The sequence below is a fragment of the Triticum dicoccoides genome, chromosome 7B (genome assembly GCF_002162155.2).
Source record: "Triticum dicoccoides isolate Atlit2015 ecotype Zavitan chromosome 7B, WEW_v2.0, whole genome shotgun sequence".
Taxonomy (NCBI): Eukaryota; Viridiplantae; Streptophyta; class Magnoliopsida; order Poales; family Poaceae; genus Triticum; species Triticum dicoccoides.
The window spans coordinates 513,731,909-513,751,090 of record NC_041393.1 but is presented as its reverse complement, the minus strand read 5'-3'; the positions used below and the strand labels follow the sequence as shown (position 1 = coordinate 513,751,090).

Sequence of the window (19,182 nt, the reverse complement as noted above, 5' to 3'; positions counted from 1 at the left end):
TCTTTTCTCTTTCGTTTACTCCATTATTTCTGTTTTCCTGTTGTGTTAGCGCGTGCTGTTCTTGTCTCGAGAAACCCACCTTTTTGTTTTCTGGGGCTCTCAGCGAGTTTCCAGCCGAGATTCAACCTTTTGCACAGTACCCCAAAAAATCTTCTGTTATAATTGGATTCCCCCCTGATTATGTGAACCCGGTTTCATGCTTTCGGTAGAAAATTTGGGTTTTTTTTTTCTGCCAATGTTATTTGTTCTATTTCTCTTTGTTTGGGTGTGTAATTTCTGCCTTTTCTGTAACATTGTTTGGGCGCGTTCTTCTGTTTTCACCTGACTGTTATATTTGTGTTTGCTCGGAACAGGCTAAGTAAAGCGCATGTGCTCGTGTGCGGCGTGAACGGTACTACTATTGAGGTGGGCAGCTAAAATTGCCTTCTATTAGTCTGCTTCACAGACAATTTATTTATTTATTTATTTTAATCTTCGATTGATGGTCTGGTATTGATTATATCTGAAAATATAGCATGGCATGGAAATTAGGGTTCAAGCTGTTATGATAGTAATTATTACGGTTCAAGGTTGTAATAACTGGTATCTGTGGATTGGACTAATGTTCTGTATTTTGCATTGCTGAAATGAATGATGTCCAACTCTGTCATTTTGAGTTTCTTTAAACTGTCTATGTGCTAGCCTGCTAGTTTTCTTCGTAAGTGCTAAATCTTTTTCTTTCCGGGATAAAAATAATTAAACTAGAACTTACTGTTCCTTTGATTCTCACTCATGTTCCATCTTGTCGAAGCATACTGATTTTTCCAAACAGAGGCCCCCAATTCTTTTTGACATTGATTAAATTTCAGTATTTTAACTTTTAACATGATATTTACAGTTTAGTTAATTCGGTGAAGGCAATCACAGACACTAAAGTTGATTTCTCTCCTACTCCGCAGTTCTGCAAGAATATTGTTCTAGCAGGAGTTGGCAGTTTATCCTTGATGGACGATCACATAGTCACAGAGGATGATCTCAATTCAAACTTCCTAATTCCTCATGATGAGAGTGTGTATGGTGGTAAATCACGGGCAGAGGTTTGCTGCGAGTCCTTGAAAGATTTCAATCCAATGGTCCGAGTTGCTGTTGCAAAAGGTGAGCTGTATAGTTTGATGCACTTTTTCCTTAGTGTGCTTATTATGCTTAATAAATATATATTGTATACAGCGATCACGTCTTGCATTCTAGAATTGGTTTGTTCCAAAATTACTGGCAGGAGTGTGTTCAATTTGTTTTGTTAACTGATAATGCACTCATCACGCTGCCATAGTTGAGAAAGTTCTTGCAAGAAAGATCATTTGATGATAGGAACAATCGGGTTGTTATGGTATTACACACTGTTTTACTAATATTGTTTCTGTAAGATAGATTTTGAACCATTCTCAGTTGGCCATATAATCTGAGATTCTTTTTACAGTATTGATTGGAAAAGTTCTGACTATTATGTTATTTTTTCCAGGTGACCCATCAGTTATTGATGGAACATTCATTGACAGGTTCGACATTATTGTAGTCAGCCGCGCATCTCTTAAGACAAAGGTGTAGATCCTTCTCTTAAGTATTTTTTCGTAACTATTAGTTTCTTTTGTCATGTGTTCCATTTCTTATCCTTACTGTTGTTGCATATGTGTTATGTTTTAGTTGTTTATTAATGACAACTGCCGGAAAAGAAGCAAGCATATTGCCTTCTACTCTGTAGACTGCAAGGATTCTTGCGGTGAAATATTTGTTGATCTGCAGAACCATAGCTATCTTCAGGTATGTATTTCGTAAGGACTTGTGGCATCTAGTCTGTTGATCCGTTGATTAGCATTGTATTACTTGCTTTGTTCACAAGTCAAAACATTTATGCCTTCTGATTTGCTTAAGAAATACTGGGCTCAATGGCAATCACTCCCATGTGTTAGTGAGTACACAAAATAATGGGTGCTGAGAATTGGGGTCTGCTGCTAGAGTTGGAGCTGTTATTTGTGGGCCCAGGAAATAAGTGCAGCCCCCATTTTGGATTTGGCCTTTTTTTTTCTAGAATATGCATGAGTGTGCATATCATATATTAAAGAAGAAAGGGGTGAAGAGCCCCTCCACAAGGTTTACAACCGTAATTACAAGGCTCACACTAGCCTCCACCACCACACACACAAGAAGTTAGGAATTACTCGCCACTGGGCTGCCTATAGATACCACTAAAGAAGAATACTAGGTCACCCTTAAACTTCCCTGCCGATCTCCATGTGCGCCCTTCACGAGCAATGTTCCGAAGTGCCGTTAGAAGTGATAGTGTTTCGCCGTCGAAGACAATGGCGTTGCGGTGTTTCCACAGTTCCCACAAGCATAGTGTGAGGATTTGGCCTTTAGGGGCTCTAAAGTGGGGGCTACTACTGGAGATGCTCAGAATGCTTTCCATATTTATGATAACTAGTGGCATGCAATTTTTGTCTTAAGTTCATTCTTAAAATGTACATCCCTGAAATTGTTTTTATTTTTTCAGAAGAAGCCTGGAGGAGAACCTGAACAGCAGGAGTTGAAATATCCTAGTCTGCAGGTATGGAAGTTTAATTTGAATTTATTTTGTAGGTTCGTAGAGATAAAGTCTTTCAGTAGCTGTGCTCTCTTGTTTTGTACTCCTTCCTTTTTTATTTGCTCCGCGTATTAGGTTTGTCTAAAGTCAAACTTTATGAACTTTCAACAAGTTTGTAGAAAAATATATTAACATATACATCACCAAATCACCGTTGGATTCATCATTGAATATATTTTCACATCATATAGATTTGTATTGTAAATGTTTATATTGCTATCTACAAACTTGGTTAAACTTTATAAAGTTTGACTTCAGTCAAAGCTAATATGCGGAGTAAATAAAAACGGAGGAGTACTCCTCAAGTTGGTTATCCTTGTTTTGCTATGCAACTTATACAAATTACATGATACACAGAAGCAATTCGAGTTATGTTTTCATATTATGATATAAAATTCACGTTGATACCTTCTACGATAGAACATCTAGTGTTTCGTGGCAGGAGAGAGAAAAAGAAAATAAGTGCTTTTATTGCATTTTTGTTTCCCTCTAGTTCTGATGTGGCTCTGTGATGCCCATCTACCCATATTTGGAAAGGCCTGCAATTTCTTTTTTGGGTAATACATTTGTTGGAGGTACCTCTGGTTGTTGTTCTTTTTATACTGCTTCTGTTCTTCCTTAAATTGTTTGTTGCATGCAAGTACTTATGCATGATTGCTATGTACTTAATACTGGTTCAATCTGTTATTGTACTGATGGTGCTATATTACTCCTGTGCTATTTCTGTAGTTCAGTACGATATTGCTGGAATACCTACAGGAACTGATATCACCCCCTTTTGGATGCTTCGTTTGCCAAATATAAAATTTTAATCCAATGATTGCAATTGTACACTACTACTGAATCTCATATGATTTGCTTAAAAATCAATCACACCCTTCTGGATGTTTCATGTGGCAAGTATTACAATTTGAATCACATTGACTGCATTTACATTTGGTTTGTTTTTATACAGGAAGCTATTTCTGTGCCCTGGAAGGATCTGTCCAAAAAAACAACTAAATTGTACTATGCCATGAGAGGTGATGATATGAGAACCTAAGATACTGTTCCTAAGGTTTATGTTGTCTAATAGTGGCAACTGTGTTTGTTTATTTTCTTGGTCTTTTTTTATGGGCAAATATCAGGCGAAAATTGGGATCAATGTGATTCATTTGTACGTACATAAATGATAAATATTTAGTGGAACAGATCAAATTGGATAGCTGTTCCGCTAAGTATTTTCTTTTTCATATCTCACAAAGCAAATGAGTGCTCCTCTGCGGACATAGAATATAACATCCCATATTCAACTGTTTTTTTGAGATTTTCTTTAGGACTTGTATTTTTGCTTTTCAACCAAAAATTACTTATTTGCATGTTCACTTGATCTATGATTGTTTACCTATCTGTATTTTACCACGTCTTGGTTTTGTAACTAACATAAACACGTCTGTTTGCAGTCTTGGAAAGTTATGAATCATCTGAAGGGTGTGACCCCGGTGAGACATCACTTTCTGATCTACCTGCAGTTTTGGCTCTGAGGAAGGATATGTGTGATAGAATGGTACAGCTTTGGCCGTTTGTCATACTTTGAGCAATCGAGTCATGTTTCTTCAGATATTTTACACGGCACTTTAAACTGCAGTCTTTGGATGAGTCTCGAATTCCTACGTCTCTCCTGGAACGGCTTCTAGCAGCTGGGAAAAAGGAACATCCTCCTGTATGTGCCATCCTTGGTGGCATTCTTGGTCAGGTAGGTCCAATCTTCCATCCTTTATTTTTTGTTTCTTTTATTTGTTTAGTTTTTGTGATGCTGGAAAATAAGCACAGTAATTTATCTCATTTACGTATAGATCACTATCTTTTTTTTAATATGTGGAACATAATAGCTCAACAGTAAATATAGTCATCTCAAGCAATGTATGTCATTAAGTTGACAAAAGTAGGTGACATATTGAGACGACACTTTGAATGCAGTCACTTTAACATAATGGTAGGATCTACTACTAACATAACACTAACTACTGTAAAAGTCGATAAAAGTAAACGACACTATTCTTCTCTGATTTATTGAGGGGTTGGCTCCTTTATATAGTTAGACACGACTTGACCGACAAGCTGGGGAGTCTATTCAATCTCTAATACGATCTAGAAACTGAGTGGGCTCTTTCCTAACAAACTTGCTTAGCCAACTGTGACTCTAATTAAGGAATGGGACTCCATGTTTGATGGTCTAGCCCACAGTACACCGATTCAGGTTTAAATTAATTGGGTCAAGGCAAGTCCAAACGAGACTTCAACTAACTATGATTTATTTAAAGCTTGAATATGCTTCTTTTTTTCTAAATAAAATTACTGCAAAACGAGTAAAATCTGTCGATGATATCTTACAACTGCATTTAAATCCAAATCATAATTTTATGTTGATCACATGAAGATTACATGTCTTGTAAAGTAACCGTGGCATGTTATATCTAAAATTGTCAGTTAAGGTTCAGTTAAACTGGACTTGTCCTGACTTAACTTCTGTCCCATGTGTTGCATGCTATTTCCTGAAATTATTATTTGCACGCACCAACACCAAAAACATTTACTAAACCTGCTAGACAAGTTGCATCCTCTTCCTCTTGCCCTTCATTGTAGCAGCAACCGTTGGTGTATTCCTTGATCAATATATACCACACACCACATGACTTCTCATTATGATAGTAGCTGTTCCAACATCCTTAACATCATTTTTTTTGTGTGTTAATCATACTTGGATTGGATCATATTGTTTTCTGGCATAGTTTAAAAAACCATACCGGAGATCTGACTGTAAAAACTGGAACTGTCTACTCGTCCAGTTTGGCCTAGCGACTGCTTAAGCATGTGAGCAGCCCTTATATGGTTAAACCATGGTCAAATCAGGTGGTTTGCACTGAACCATAGAGCAGTTTGGCCTGTTGCACGCCACTCACGCTAGAAAAAAGTTAGGTGCGACCTCACGCGTCAGTGCAGAACTAGCGACGCCACCTACTCAACTTGGCTATGCTGGTTTGTTGATTGTGATGCAGAAATGAAGGTACTCATCCCTTAATTGAAGTACAGTACTACCAATTAGCCCAGCGGTCAAACCAATGAACCAGCATTCCAACAGCTGAACCAGTGAACAGAGGTACTCACTGGTTCAAAACTGTGGTTCATAGATAGCTCTTGGTAGGCCTTGAAATTGCATTAGGTCACTTGGTGGAAGATAGGGCTGCGGTTTGAAAGTTGCCACATGGATTTTTTTAAAAAGAATCTCACACCCGTAATTGATCCAAGAAGGATGTGAATGAACATGCAATGTTTCCTGAAACATGTAGAAAAACCTCCAGCCCAAAAATACACTATATTATATTCCATTTATGTGCAGAAATATTGGAGTGTGAATTTCATTTAATTTCAAGCCTTCTCATATTTGAATGTTCTCTACAGCGTACCGCTCACGGCTTTGCTCTTTGTTTTTGGTTCTAACAGGAAGTGATTAAGTCAATATCTTGTAAAGGCGATCCGATCAAGAATTTCTTTTACTTCGACGACGCTGATGGTAAAGGGGCCATGGAGGACATCCCCCCAACTCCTGAAGACTGAATCACGTGATACGTACTCCCTCCGTTCCAAAATAGATGACTCAACTTTATACTAATTTTAGTATAAAATTGGTTCATCTATTTTAGAACGGAGGGAGTAACTCTCATCCGACATGGCTCGCTGATAATTGTACCCAATCATTAGAACTGAACATGTGAGAACTCTAGATCGGTGGCTGAGGCTGGAAACTTAACTTAGCATTTTAGCGTTTTTGTCACTGGTACTTAGGAGGTGTTTGGTTCGCCGATTTGTAACGTCATCTGTTTACGCTGGTAAGGGATAACGTTGAATCTTGTTTGGATCAACCCGGCCGTAATGAGATAACGCGGTATCAGGTCCCAGCCTAGTTGTAATCTCATTACGCCCGATTTGCTGTGTAATCGGAAACCGCCGCACGATGCTTCTCGAACTGATCCTCTCACCACATGCTACCGCCGCACGATGTTCGTATATGCTGGCCGCCGTTCATCGTGGACTGCGCTGCGCCGGGAAGGGTGCCGGGAAGGGCGTGGTTTTTTCGTGGAGGCCGGCGCGGACATCACCGTCGACGAGCTCAGCGACGCGAGGTGCCCTCCGTTCCTGTTCTTCGAGTTCATCGGCGACCACGTCTACAGGGCGTTGCCGCTGGGCGTGCTGCTCGCAGCGGTCGCCGACTAGCCCCTGGTGTCCGTAGGCCGCCGGACTTCCCACTGCATCAGCGTGTGGCGCCCCTCTGCGTCAGCCCATGCCAGACCCAGAGAGAGCCCTGCCATGACTGCTCTTTCGAGATTTGTTAGCTTTTTTTTATTTCAGCAGACGAATCGATTACGTTACCGTCCGCTACCAAACAAGTTTGAGTTTCATTCGTTTACGTTTACGGTATCAGCGTAACTCCATTATGTTTACGTTTGCGGTGTTTCTCTGGAACCAAACACCTTAGCGTTTTAGCGTTGGCATCATGCTATGACAGATGAGTACTGCATTGAACAAAATTACATTCTCCTCCAAACAATTTCAAAGCGAAGCCCACCACGCTATTGAATGATGAAATGCTTTATTTTCTGCTTGCCTTAGTGGTGGTTAGTGATTAGAATACAAATATATCACAAACCACATGATGAAAGAATAAACAGCACTACAATAAGGGGCTGTTTGGTTCTAGGCATATGAGTGCCATACTTTGCCATACAATGTTGCCAAACTTGTCTAAGGTTAGTTCTTTAAAATGAGAGCCACAAGTTGGCAAGCGTAAGGAAATCTTGTCACACTTGTTGTGTGTATGTGATGTGGGATCATAGTGTGGCTTGTCTAAGATGTGGCTTGAACCAAACACACACCTAAGTTGGTCAAATTTGCATAACCTTAGGTGTGGTAAGTTTTGGTAAACTTAGTCTCAAACCAAACAGTCCCTAAATGAGGAAGCTTTTCTTCCAGCGGTGCTTCCACATTGTCATCCTTCCATCATCCCTATCAAAATAAATGTCTCAACTTTCGTACAAAGTTGAGACACTTGAGACGAAGGGAGTAGTTATTTGTTGCTGATTCTTGAATGAACGGCGGGATTTGGCATCATGGGTGTTTAGATAATCACCTACAGATGAATCCAAGCTAATATGCAGAGTGAGTGAAAAGGGAAAAATACCCAAATATTTTTTTAGAGTGTATCAACAATATTTTTACTTGTGCAAGGATAATTTTTTAAAACAATAATTTTGAAATACGCGAACATTGTATAGAATACATCAACATTTTTTGCACACAATATTTTAAAAAACAAACGATTTTTAAATAAGTGGACTTTATAAAACGTATGGTGTTTTTATAAATATGTGAACCTTTCTTAATAAGTTGAAAAATATGCGATTTACTATTATTCAAATCACCTTTCACACATTTCTTCTAAATAAAATATGTTATTTTTTTGAGGGATCCCAAACTTTATTAAAATTGAACAATGTTCAGCAGGGCACAAAGAAGGTCATGGGGGGATATAAGCCACATATGGTGACCCGAAGGAAGCCATACAACAAATTTTGCAAGATTGTGCACCTCCTGATTCAAAGTCAACTTTCAAACATAAATTCACAGCTAGAAAAACAGACTCATCTCCTATTTATCTCTTTCTGTAAAAGCAAAGGAAAATCTTTATGGCCCAGTGCATTCTTCGCTTAAGGCGGAGTAGGAGCAGTGACCTAAATGCAAAGTGGAGGATCCGTTGGTTCTTTATACTTCGAGTTTTTTTTTTTTTGCAGGGTAATAGGAGTTTATTCAAAGTTTATAGAGTTACAATCAAAAGGCACAAGTTCCTCAATACATGGGGGGGCCATGGTTAAGCCACTCTGCCATGAAAAATTATTCCGACAAGAGTTCACAGAGAGGTAGGAAACTAGAGAAGACGCACAAAGGAGTATTAGGAGGACTACAAGGCTGGTGATAGATTTAGATATTTCACATATATATGGGGTGTTCAAAATGAACAAAATCAACATGAAGGGAAGAATTTTTGGTGTACCCTAGGACGAGGATGTTCTGATCCTGAGCTCATGTGAGCTCAGGTGAACCGTAAAAAAAATGGAAAATAAATTCAAAAAATTCTGAATTTTTCATTGATAAATGTTTTGATTGCTTGCAAAGTTTAATCACGGGATGACATTTGTGGAAGATGTGGCAAAAACATCAATGCTCCAAAATGTTTTCCCCGTGATAAAACATTTATCAATGCTCGGTACAACTTTTTGTATAGAATTTTTTGATTTTTTTTTCATTTTACTGTTTATCCAAGCTCACAGGACCCTCATGTGCTCGCGGAGTCCCGAGGCTAGCACTGGCTTTTTCCGCTACGCACCATAAGAGTAGGGCGTCCAGCCGAATAAAAAATAATAAAAACTGCTAATCACCACTGATGCCCATCCCCTCGTTACACTGGAAAGGGCCAAACAATGCTGCTGCAAGTATGCTTTTTCCTGCAAACCGAACAGGCCGGTTTTTCTGGTACCTATGTTTTCAGATTTCACATGTTTTTACTGTTCGCCAAACCTTGTTCCCGTGAAGTTGTTTTTTCCTGCATTTTCTCTTCCTCCATACCGAACGGAGCCTAAAACTTTGTTCTTATCCTAAAAACAGAACATTACTTTCAAAAGGAAATAAATTTGATGCCCGCACAATTGCTAGTTGTCAAAACACTCGGCGAGTTACTTCTAATATGTTAGTACAATACAAATTATGGACACATATGCTGAAAGAATAAACACATTACTTTCAACTATTGCTTCCACATTGTTGTCATCCGCCCACTACCGCTTCAGGCCCCAGGAAAAAAAGCAGAGTATTATTTTTTGTTGCCGATTCTCGGATGCTTAGGCCATCGCCTACCCGATGAACCCAAGTCGATGGAGGATGAACGCCAAGATGAGCATGACAATAGCGAAGATGAAGCCTTTCCTGCCTAGGAGCCAGTCCTTCGTCTTCTTTGCCGCTTCGACTCCTCGCTGTGCTCTGCCAATCCATTTCATCATTTTCTCTAAATCTTGTGAAGAGAATGAAGACATAGACTGTTGAGCGTTGGCAGCATCCTCCTTGGACATCTCGATACCGAGCAGCCCGCTCATGTTTGCCATCTCATCAGGACTCATGGTCTCCATCATGGAGGTAAACATCTCCCACATAGCAGGGTCTGCCATACCAACCATGCCAGGCGGCATATTCGAACCAAAATTTGGAGCAACAGGGATTGTTCCGCTTGATGAAGAAGCAACCTGAGACATATTTACCAAGCTTTCTGAAGAGTCAGATTGTGTCGAGTTTCGTGCTCCGTCGTGTGGCTGTGAAACAGTATGCTCAGCAGCAGTAGAAGAAGAACTCGTTTGAGCACTTGACAGATGAGAAGTAATATCTTCTTCTAAAATTTCTTCAATAACAACTCCCTTTGGCAGGTTTGTTGTTCCCCCTTCCGTCGCAAGTTTTTCTTGCGCCTCTGTCAGAGCTTGAGCGACAGTTTCATCGTCCGGAGAAATCTCACGGGCTTTACTCAAGTCAGCAACAGCAGCCTGAAGGTTCCCTAGCTCTTTGTACGCTTGACCCCTTCGGTAGTACGCCTTGGCAGTGCCCGAGTCATAGCTTAGAACCTCCGAGCCTTCGTTGACGCACTCCTCAAACTCGCCTAGCTTCAGGTAACAGGCCATCAGATTGACGCTGCACTGCAGCTGCAGGGCGCGCCCGCCCGCCGACGGCACGCTGTTCTTCACGCTGTCCCTGGCGAGCTTGTACTTGGCGGCGGCGTCGGCGTACTGCCCACGGCCATGGAACTGGTTCCCCTGCCGCTTCAGCATCTTGGCGGCGGATATCGCGCGTGACATCTCAGCGTCGGCCTGCACCTTCATGGCGGCGAGCTCCTCGGGCTTGGCCTTGGCGATTTTCTCGGTCATGTCGAGCATCTCCTCTGGCCTTGCGTGGTTCAGGCGCTCGGCGGCGAGCTTGAAGTCCTCGGCCGTCATGTTCTTCATGCTCTCGGTTGCGAGCTTTAGCAGGTCCGGGTTGGACATGAGCTGCCGCTGCATCCTGGCGAGGTCGTCGGCGGGTATGCGTCGCATCTGCTCCTCCGCCACCCGCATCATCTCCGGGTTCATCATGGCGATCCCGACAGGTAGATCCAAGACGTCGCCGATGGATGGATGTATCGACGCAATCGAGGACGAAGCAGCGACCGGGAGCTCGCGGGTTTGGGAATTGGGTCTCGATCGTGTGCGTCTCGCCTTGTTCTTCTCTTCCCCGTCGCTTCTGGTTTGGCGGTTGGTTCGGGAGCTCTTGCTGCAATTTATTGATGGGGGTTTGGGAGGGCAGATGAAAACGGACTCCGACTCCAATCTGTAAGCGGAGTCACTGTACGTACGATTTTGGTTGTCCGACTCTCGTAGCTGGCTTGATTGCTGGCCGATTCCATGGATGGATGGCTTCGATCGTCTGTCGTATAGAAATCGTAGCGCAAACGCCGTACTCTTGGCGCTGCTCATCCGAAAGCGGCTCTGAACGACACTCTTCCTTGCGGTGGACTGTTCTTTCAGATGGGCTTGGGCTTGGGCTCAAACGTGAATCCTCCCGCGTTGTAGCCTGCTGTTTTTTTTTCGTAAAGCCTGCTGCTTTGATGGCTCTCTATACCAAAGTGGCAAATTTCTCAAAAAATAAACTAAAATACAAAGTGGCAGAGGCCAGGACGCTGGTAGCCTGGTAAGATGGCAAGAGAGGGAGCATGTTGATTAGTTTTTTCTTTTCTCGTGAGGACATTGGTCATTCCTTCTTTCTTTTGAGATATCACATTGGTCATTCTTAACAGAAGCAGATAATTAATTACACGTGCGCTGTAACAGGGCACAAATATTCTACCACCATTCCTAAATACAAGTCTTTTTAGTGATTTCAATAATGGATTACATACGGAGCAAAATGAGTGAATCTACACTCTAAAATATGTCTTTATACATCCATATGTAGTTTGAATAGTTTGTATTGAAATCTATAAAAAGACTTATATTTAGAAACAGAGGGAGGGTTCACATTATTAATGTGGTATGTTAGACCATATTAATGTGGTTGTGTAAAAATTACATTTCATATACTAAACACTTATTTGTGTTTATTTTCGCAAAAAAAACACTTATTTCTGTTTCCCTCAACTCTTATGGATGAAGTGTTGGCAAGATTAAGGATCATTTCATAGCTTTTTGAGTTCAATTCCATAACTATGTTTATGCCATCAAAAGGGGATTAAGGATTGTGAGGTGCCCCCGCAAAAAAATAAAATAAAAATAAGGATTGTGAGGTGAAGCTTTTCTTGCCAAGTGCTTGAATATCAAACTCCAAAACCGTTAAATTTTTCATACTTCCTAGCCTATATCTCTCTGTTTTTCAATTGGTCGAAACCTCCAGCCAAATTCCATTGAAAGCCTCTGAATCTTTTCCATGTTGAATCTGGTACCATTCGGAGCCTTCAATTATATGCCATTTAGAACCTTCGAAGCCGAGGCTACAGCTTACTGAGCATCGTCTGGATCCTTTGAACCATCTTTGGTTAGAACCTTGCACTTTGTTTGCCTTTTAGTTTAGAGCCTTTGGGCATATTTTGGTCAGATCCTCGAAGTCTTGTTATGAGTTCAGAAGGGATTTCTACATCAAAATTCGTGCCATTCCAATAATAATTTCTTGTAAATGTGCCCTATAAAATATTCGTTGTAAAATAAACATATGGTCACGTTTTGCTTTTCAGTACTTATGATGATGATGACCAGCATGGCAGGTTTATATGGAAAATCTTCAAAATATTCAGACGAATGTATTAATTGTAAGTCATTAAAATACCACCTTTAAAATATATATGGAAATCTTTAAGTGTTAGTAAGAATTATTAAATATAATAAAGATTATAGTTGCAATAGATATCAATGTTGAAACGAGATAGCATTGATATCTTTCTAGAAGCAGTTGATGTCAGAAGATTTTAATATGGCCCCTCTTACCCCATAAGAGGTAAATGAGGAATTGGACCCCAGTCGTTGATTAATCAAGGGAAAATTTGGTGTACATATATATCGTAAGTATAACAGATTGAAAGGATTATCTTCGACAAACTTAATGTCCACGCTTTCGAAATATAGAAAATTTCCCGTGCACTATATATGGTTGGTTCGTTGTACAACACATACATGCATTTATTTTGAAATATGAATGTGATTACCTTTCCTTTAATTACATTATAAGTTGTGCAACACATATACTTGGACAATTTTATTAGAAAAAATGTCCAGACTTATTTTTTAATTCATAAGACATGCGTGTGATACCATATATTTAAGTGTTAAAATGGTATAAACCCATCCTTTCCAAATTCTATAAGTAAGTACTGGTTAAAATATATTCTGTCAGAAAAATAAATAAATACATATTTTGTAATAAAATACTCCACAAACTTACACACATTTTTTTATGATACATTGTACATGTATTCTAGAAAAATGACGAGTTCTATTTAAAATTCATAAATAATTAATACTAGCATATGCCAAGTGTCAGCAAATAGAATAACTACATGCATGGTGAGCTTGCAATGAAACCAAAAATAGAAATAGAGATATTATTAACTACTAGTATTGTTACAATTTTCATATTTACTTATGTGCTTTAATCAGACAATAATTTTCTTCGTCAGATGACTCGTATCATTTGGGACCGTCTTAAAAGAGTTTGTCAGTATAATCATAGCCATCAAATAGCCTAAACCAAAGGGCGATTTGAATATGCAAAATATTGTTGCGATTGTAAGAATGTACCACTTGTGTTTTTGGAAATATCGATACTACACATGGACATGGTATACTATGTTTTGCTACGATGCAACATTGGAGAGGTTCCGTTGCATCTTCTCGGCTCTCCATCTAGCTGTTGACGAATCTGCAGTTTCTCCTGACCTGGCCGGCGGTGCCGGTGAGAGGATTAATGTTGCCCATCTTCACCATCGCCTTGACGAAGTCGCTCCGGAAGAGTGCGGGGTTGGCGCTGTACTGCCGCACCAGCGCGTCCTGCGACCCTCCGCTGAAGAGCTCCTGGTCGGAGCGGAACAGGCCGCGGTGAGCCATGAGGTTCTGGTAGTAGGCGGTGTCGAATGCCCTCGGGGTCTGCACATCCAAGGGCGCCAGGTTGTTGTCCGCGCCGGAGAGGGGGCAGGTCCGCTGCTGCCGCTTCGCGAAGGTCGCGTCGATGTTGGAGTTGCCGTAGATGCGGTCGCGGAAGGTGGTGCACCGGGCCTGGCCGATGGTGTGCGCGCCGGACAGCGCCGTCATGTCGGTCGGCGAGAGCCCTTGCCTCGCGAACATGGAGATGAGCGTGGCGAGGCTGGAGTTCACCGAGGGAAGGTTATTGTTGGCGAGGGACTGGCTCGCCGTCGTCGAGTCGCGCCGGCCGAGCGGCACTGGCCAGGTCGGTCCGTGGAGCTTCAAACAAAACAGACACATCAATAATAAGATTCTAAAAATGAAAGTTAGTAAGTTGCAATGAGCAGAGTACTCCGGGAGTCGATGGCTAAGTTTGGCCGGCCGGCACGCACCAGGAACGTTCCGTCGCGCGCCGTGAGCGCGAGGATGTCGGCGCAGGAGACGACGCCGGGGCACGCGGCCTCCACACGCGCCTTGATGGCGTCGATGACCTCGAAGCCGCGCAGGGAGTTGGCGTTCGGGCCGGCGGCCTTCTCGCCGCCGGCGTCGAGAAGAACCGAGCCGTCACAGCCCTGCAGCAGTACATGCATGTCAGAATTATCATGCGAACTGTGAGGTATAGACTGTACAGTCAAGTGCGACGCTGAGGAGTCATCACCTGGACGAAGCAGTCGTGGAAGAAGAGCCTCAGAAGCGACGCGCCCATCCGCCGGTCCTTGACGACGGCCTGCTTCATCACCGCCCACACGGTGTTCTCCAGGCTGGGGCAGGACCTGGAGTAGAAAGTCGTCGAGAGCTGCGCGTCCGCAACGGAGGAGAGGAGAGAGACGGCGAGCAGGCAGTTTATCAACGTAGGACCAGCCATGGCGATCAAGTTAGGTTCGTGATCTGCGCAGCCAGCTCAGTTCACTCAAGGGAACTGGGGTCCAAAACTCTGGATTTCCTCTATTTATGGCTCTTCCGCTGTCCCTCCGGACTAGAAATTAGTAGTACTCCCTCCGTCCGGAAATACTTGTCGGAGAAATAGATGTATGTAGACATATGTTAGCTCTAGATACATCCATTTTTATTCATTTCTTCGACAAATATTTCTGGACGGAGGGAGTATATGGTAACAATTCATTATTTGATTTCGTGAATAATTGTAATAATTACGTGCTTATCCAAATTAATACGAGGAACTGCATAAGGGTACTCCAAATGCATTTTATATATGTAGACTATACTATATCATATGCATTAAATAACACTTAGATATAGCCCATCCAATGCATTGTAATGTACTCCAATATTTAGCTTATATGGAGTATCTTCTTTTTTGACGCATTATCTGGTGAATCTTATTATTATTTGTTGTACCTAAAAGAGATCTTATTTAATATGTTTTGGGAGAGAAAAGAAATGAGTTATCTTGGTTTTGGTGCAAAAACTATATCTAGAATAAGATATGGTAACATCTATTTCCACACTAAATATGGTGCCACATCATAAAAAACTGAATGGTGTCCTGCCTAAGATATAGTCCAAGTTGGAGCACTGGACTGCCCTGCATTAATTGATGCAAGAGTCAGCTAAGAATTATAAACATCCAGTACGTTATATTTCCATGGGGCATGGTATACGAAAGCCTATGTCAAACATCAGTGAAATAGGACAGATTTGGTCCAAAATGTTTAATGGTATTCATTTTGGGTTTCAGATTAATTATATTTGACGGATTTAATCTTGTTTTCAAAAAGGTTTCATGACAGTTTTCTATGTAGTTTCCTTGGTGTTTCAGTTTGGTTTCAAATGGTTCATTTGAAGTTTCTTTTTTATTTTGCTTTTACTATTTAGCTGAGATATTATCCTAGATTCTAAAAGGTTTCACATGTACCATTCATGTTTCTATAAAATGCCAAATGATTAGTACTTCTGAGAAGTTCAATACATGATCCGTTTGCGTGAGTGCGAACAACTAACACAAACTGCCGCCAGACATAAGCTTAGATTGCTCTAACATAAGGCAAATTTATAATAGGAAAAACTTATGAGAAAAACAAAACCAGTTGTTATTTAGATCATAAGCTATCCGTTTAGTTGCACTATCAGCAAACATAGGCTTGCAGTAGCTTGATACAACAACGGTTGCAGTTAAACATTGGTTCAGTTTTGTCAGGCTTAGGTGTGAACTTTTGCCAGTTTCGTCAGTTTAGACAGTAGAACCTTTCTTCAATTAAGTTAGCAAGAAATAAGCCGAGCTACGACTTGGCCAAGTTAGTGAATCTCTTGACGCTTTGACCCGATCGTGGGATGGCACGATGCAACGGTCACGACGGCATGGCAGGTGACGAGTGGGGAGCGCTGGGATGGCGGTGCTCACGACCCATATCGTGGCCAGTTTTTCCGTTTTCTGTTAGAGTTTGTATTATCTGAATAAAAGGAAAAGAGGCAGAAAAGTTGCAAGTTGAGAGCAGCGCAAAACACACACACACACACACACACACACACACACACACACACACACACTCATGTGCTCTCTCTTCCTCCGTTCTAGCGATCGACGGTGAACCACAGGGAGGGGTCCGTCCCACATTTGATACCAAAGCCCCATTGCTCGATCGCCTATGAGGATAACGGGACTTAGCAGCCGTAAGAAGATCGGGACAGAGACGGAGAACAGCGGCAACGCTGGTTGTTCACCAGCACGTCGTGCGCAACACCAGTGGCACGTGTCCTATACTCGCGCGCACCAATTACGCTGCTTGGGACCTCCTGATGCAAGTCAGGCTAGAGGTGCGCCAGCTCTGGGTCGCCATCAATGATGGGACAATAGAGTGTGACACAGATCACACGACAATGGAGTGCCTGCTGTGATCGATACCGTCAGAGATGGTATCCACGCACGTCTTGAAGGCCACGACCAAGGATGCCTGGGGCACGATGAAGGTGATGAGGCTCAGTGTGAGCTGCATGCGTGAAGCCAAGGCAACGTCTCTCTGTCGGCTGTACGAGGCGATCAAGTTCAACAATGATGAGAGCACCGATGACTTCAGTATGCACCTATACTCTCTAGTTACTCGACATGAGTTGCTCGGTCGACGAGCCCGCCGTGGTCCGCAAGTTCCTCTCGGTCTTGCCCAAGGCCTATTCACAGATGGCTTGTGCGATCGAGATGTTGGCCGACCTCAACACTCACTATTGCAGGATGGTCCTAACGCGACATATTGGAGACCCTTCGACCAAACTGTGTGTGTTGCATGAATCGCAAAAGATATCCTAATAAAACCATCACCAATAAAACGAACTGTGTGCGATGGCGGAGAATCGAGCACGATTTAGATTAGAGTCGTGTGTGTGATACGAGGCATACAATTGATCCATACGAACTGTTTGCGATTAGGCAAAACAACAGAAACGGTCAGCCAAACCAAGGTTTGTGCGATAGATGGCATACAGTTTACTCAGATGAACTGTTTGCGATGAGCCAAAATAAAAGAAAAAATCAGCCAGATCAAGTTGTGTGCGATAAACAGCATACAATTCACTCATGAACTATTTTGCAATGAGCCAAAATAACATAAACGGTCAGCCAGATCAAGGTGTGTGCAATAGACGATATACAGTTCTCTCAGATGAATTATTCACGACGATCCAAAATAAACACAAACGATTCAGTTTAACAAGATGTGTGTGATACGCGGCAAACATGCCGGTAATCAGAATTATGTGGGAAGACCAATAATAACACAGGCGATTCCTGCTAATAAGTCGTGTGTGTTGTGGGCGAACGCTTGCTGATATACAATTGCCAGCGATTGATGAAATCATCACCGACGGGTTTCTTAGTTTAGTCCGTGTGTGATGTGATTTGCTCTATCTGCACAACATCTATGCCCTGCATGTTTACAGAAGAACAATATATATAGTTATAAGAACATGATTGCATAACCAAATTAAACATCCAATTACATAAGTGACTATACACAACATTCGCACAGACCTCAATAAACAATTACATGCATACTAAACTAGGAGAAACAATCATCTAATCATCTACTTATTGTGACGATGCTTGTCATTGCTCTGCTTCCGGTTGGATCCCTCGCCATTTTGGCGAAGAAGGAGGGACTTCCTCATGTCAACGATCCTCCTGCACATCTTGTAGCTCATGTACACCTCCTTGGCCATGTACACGACGTGATCTTCATCTGGTTTATCCATCCAGATCGAGTGCCATGGAAGCTTGTCCCTGTTGCATGCATCCTTCATGTCTCTGTAGTAGGGGTCGATGATGGCCTCGGCGAGGTGAACCAGTGAGTCCTTCTCATGCTTCTTTTTGCCCCAGATCTTGTATTGGCCCTGGATGTCGAAAAGATTTTTGCAGGCGATGCTTGAATTCTTGAGCACCTTTACATCATTAGTGGTGTCCACCGTAGCGAACCTATAGTGAGGGCTGTTGACAAGCCTGATGAAACGCTCGCAAGGTCTTATGTTCAGGCAGTAGTGGTAGACAAGAACGTGATTGCGCACGTATATTTAGGCGAAGACGACCTTCTGACGATACCCGGCACGAGCGCGGGTGTACTCGAGATCAAACCTGGCCACTTTGCACTTCTTCGCAGCAAGAAATAGCTCCATAGTGTGGATGGAGTTCTCCACCCAGATCTGGTCGTTGGCGTACACCACCAAGAGCTCCATGAACCTTCTACGGGTGTCGACTATGGCATGCATGGTGAACTATCGCTAGTCGTCGGGAGCCGCTGGGAGCGCCAACATGAGGTGCTCGATGAGTAGAGAACGTGAGCACTGGAATAGATTAACGGAGTTACGGTGCAGGAGATACAACAGGGGGAAGTGGAAGGACCTGTTTGTAAATAAAATATTTACCAGGAGGCCCATGTGTGAAAAGCTGCTGGCGCCTTCTCTAAAAATATGCTTTCTCCAAACGGAAGTGTATTCTATTGAATACGTTTTCACTTAAAATGCTTCGGGCCCGCTTCTCTCTCCTCTCTCTCATCGATAGATGGGGCCTGACTGTTGGGTTCTTCTTCCTCCTCCAGCACGCATGGACAGAGGAGCTCCGCCGAGGCTTCCCGGTGATGCAGACCTCCTCCGGGCACGAGGATGGGCTCGTTGGTTTCGTCTTGTCGAGGCGCTCCTATCTACCCATAACATCTTTGGTGATGCACGACGGCGAGCGCGACTTCTTGTTCGCGGTGGTGAGGCTTTGGCCATCTTCCGATCTTGCTGCTCCAGTGATGGAATTGGCCGGGAACGGGCACTGGCGTGCTCATCGTGGTGAGAGGA

At 42.4% G+C, this 19,182-nt stretch overlaps 3 protein-coding genes across 4 annotated transcripts in view; 1 reads left to right on the top strand and 2 right to left on the bottom strand.

Annotated features, from left to right (window-relative positions):
* The window catches only part of LOC119336755 (SUMO-activating enzyme subunit 1A-like), a 6,974-nt gene extending 414 nt beyond the window's left edge, over positions 1 to 6,560 (top strand). The window contains exons 2-11 of one of the 2 annotated variants that reach the window (XM_037608832.1): positions 354 to 405; positions 939 to 1,134; positions 1,499 to 1,578; positions 1,681 to 1,797; positions 2,528 to 2,581; positions 3,573 to 3,639; positions 4,060 to 4,163; positions 4,245 to 4,352; positions 6,101 to 6,261; positions 6,293 to 6,560. In XM_037608832.1, the coding sequence (XP_037464729.1) occupies positions 354 to 405; positions 939 to 1,134; positions 1,499 to 1,578; positions 1,681 to 1,797; positions 2,528 to 2,581; positions 3,573 to 3,639; positions 4,060 to 4,163; positions 4,245 to 4,352; positions 6,101 to 6,214 (892 nt within the window). In that variant the 3' untranslated portion in view covers positions 6,215 to 6,261; positions 6,293 to 6,560. Of the gene's footprint in view, positions 1 to 353; positions 406 to 938; positions 1,135 to 1,498; positions 1,579 to 1,680; positions 1,798 to 2,527; positions 2,582 to 3,572; positions 3,640 to 4,059; positions 4,164 to 4,244; positions 4,353 to 6,100 lie in introns of both variants that reach the window. The other variant, XM_037608831.1, reaches the window with a different exon arrangement.
* A 3,001-nt stretch (positions 6,561 to 9,561) lies between these two features.
* On the bottom strand, positions 9,562 to 10,821 carry LOC119336754 (outer envelope protein 61-like). Its single transcript, XM_037608830.1, has one exon. It carries the CDS (start codon positions 10,819 to 10,821, stop codon positions 9,562 to 9,564), a length of 1,260 nt encoding a protein of 419 aa, XP_037464727.1.
* A 2,610-nt stretch (positions 10,822 to 13,431) lies between these two features.
* Positions 13,432 to 14,802, bottom strand: LOC119336756 (peroxidase P7-like). The gene is made up of 3 exons (XM_037608833.1): positions 14,552 to 14,802; positions 14,286 to 14,465; positions 13,432 to 14,172 (listed from the first exon to the last, which is right to left on the bottom strand). Exons 1-3 carry the CDS (start codon positions 14,756 to 14,758, stop codon positions 13,618 to 13,620), a joined length of 942 nt encoding a protein of 313 aa, XP_037464730.1. The 5' UTR covers positions 14,759 to 14,802; the 3' UTR covers positions 13,432 to 13,617.
* Positions 14,803 to 19,182: the final 4,380 nt, after the last annotated feature.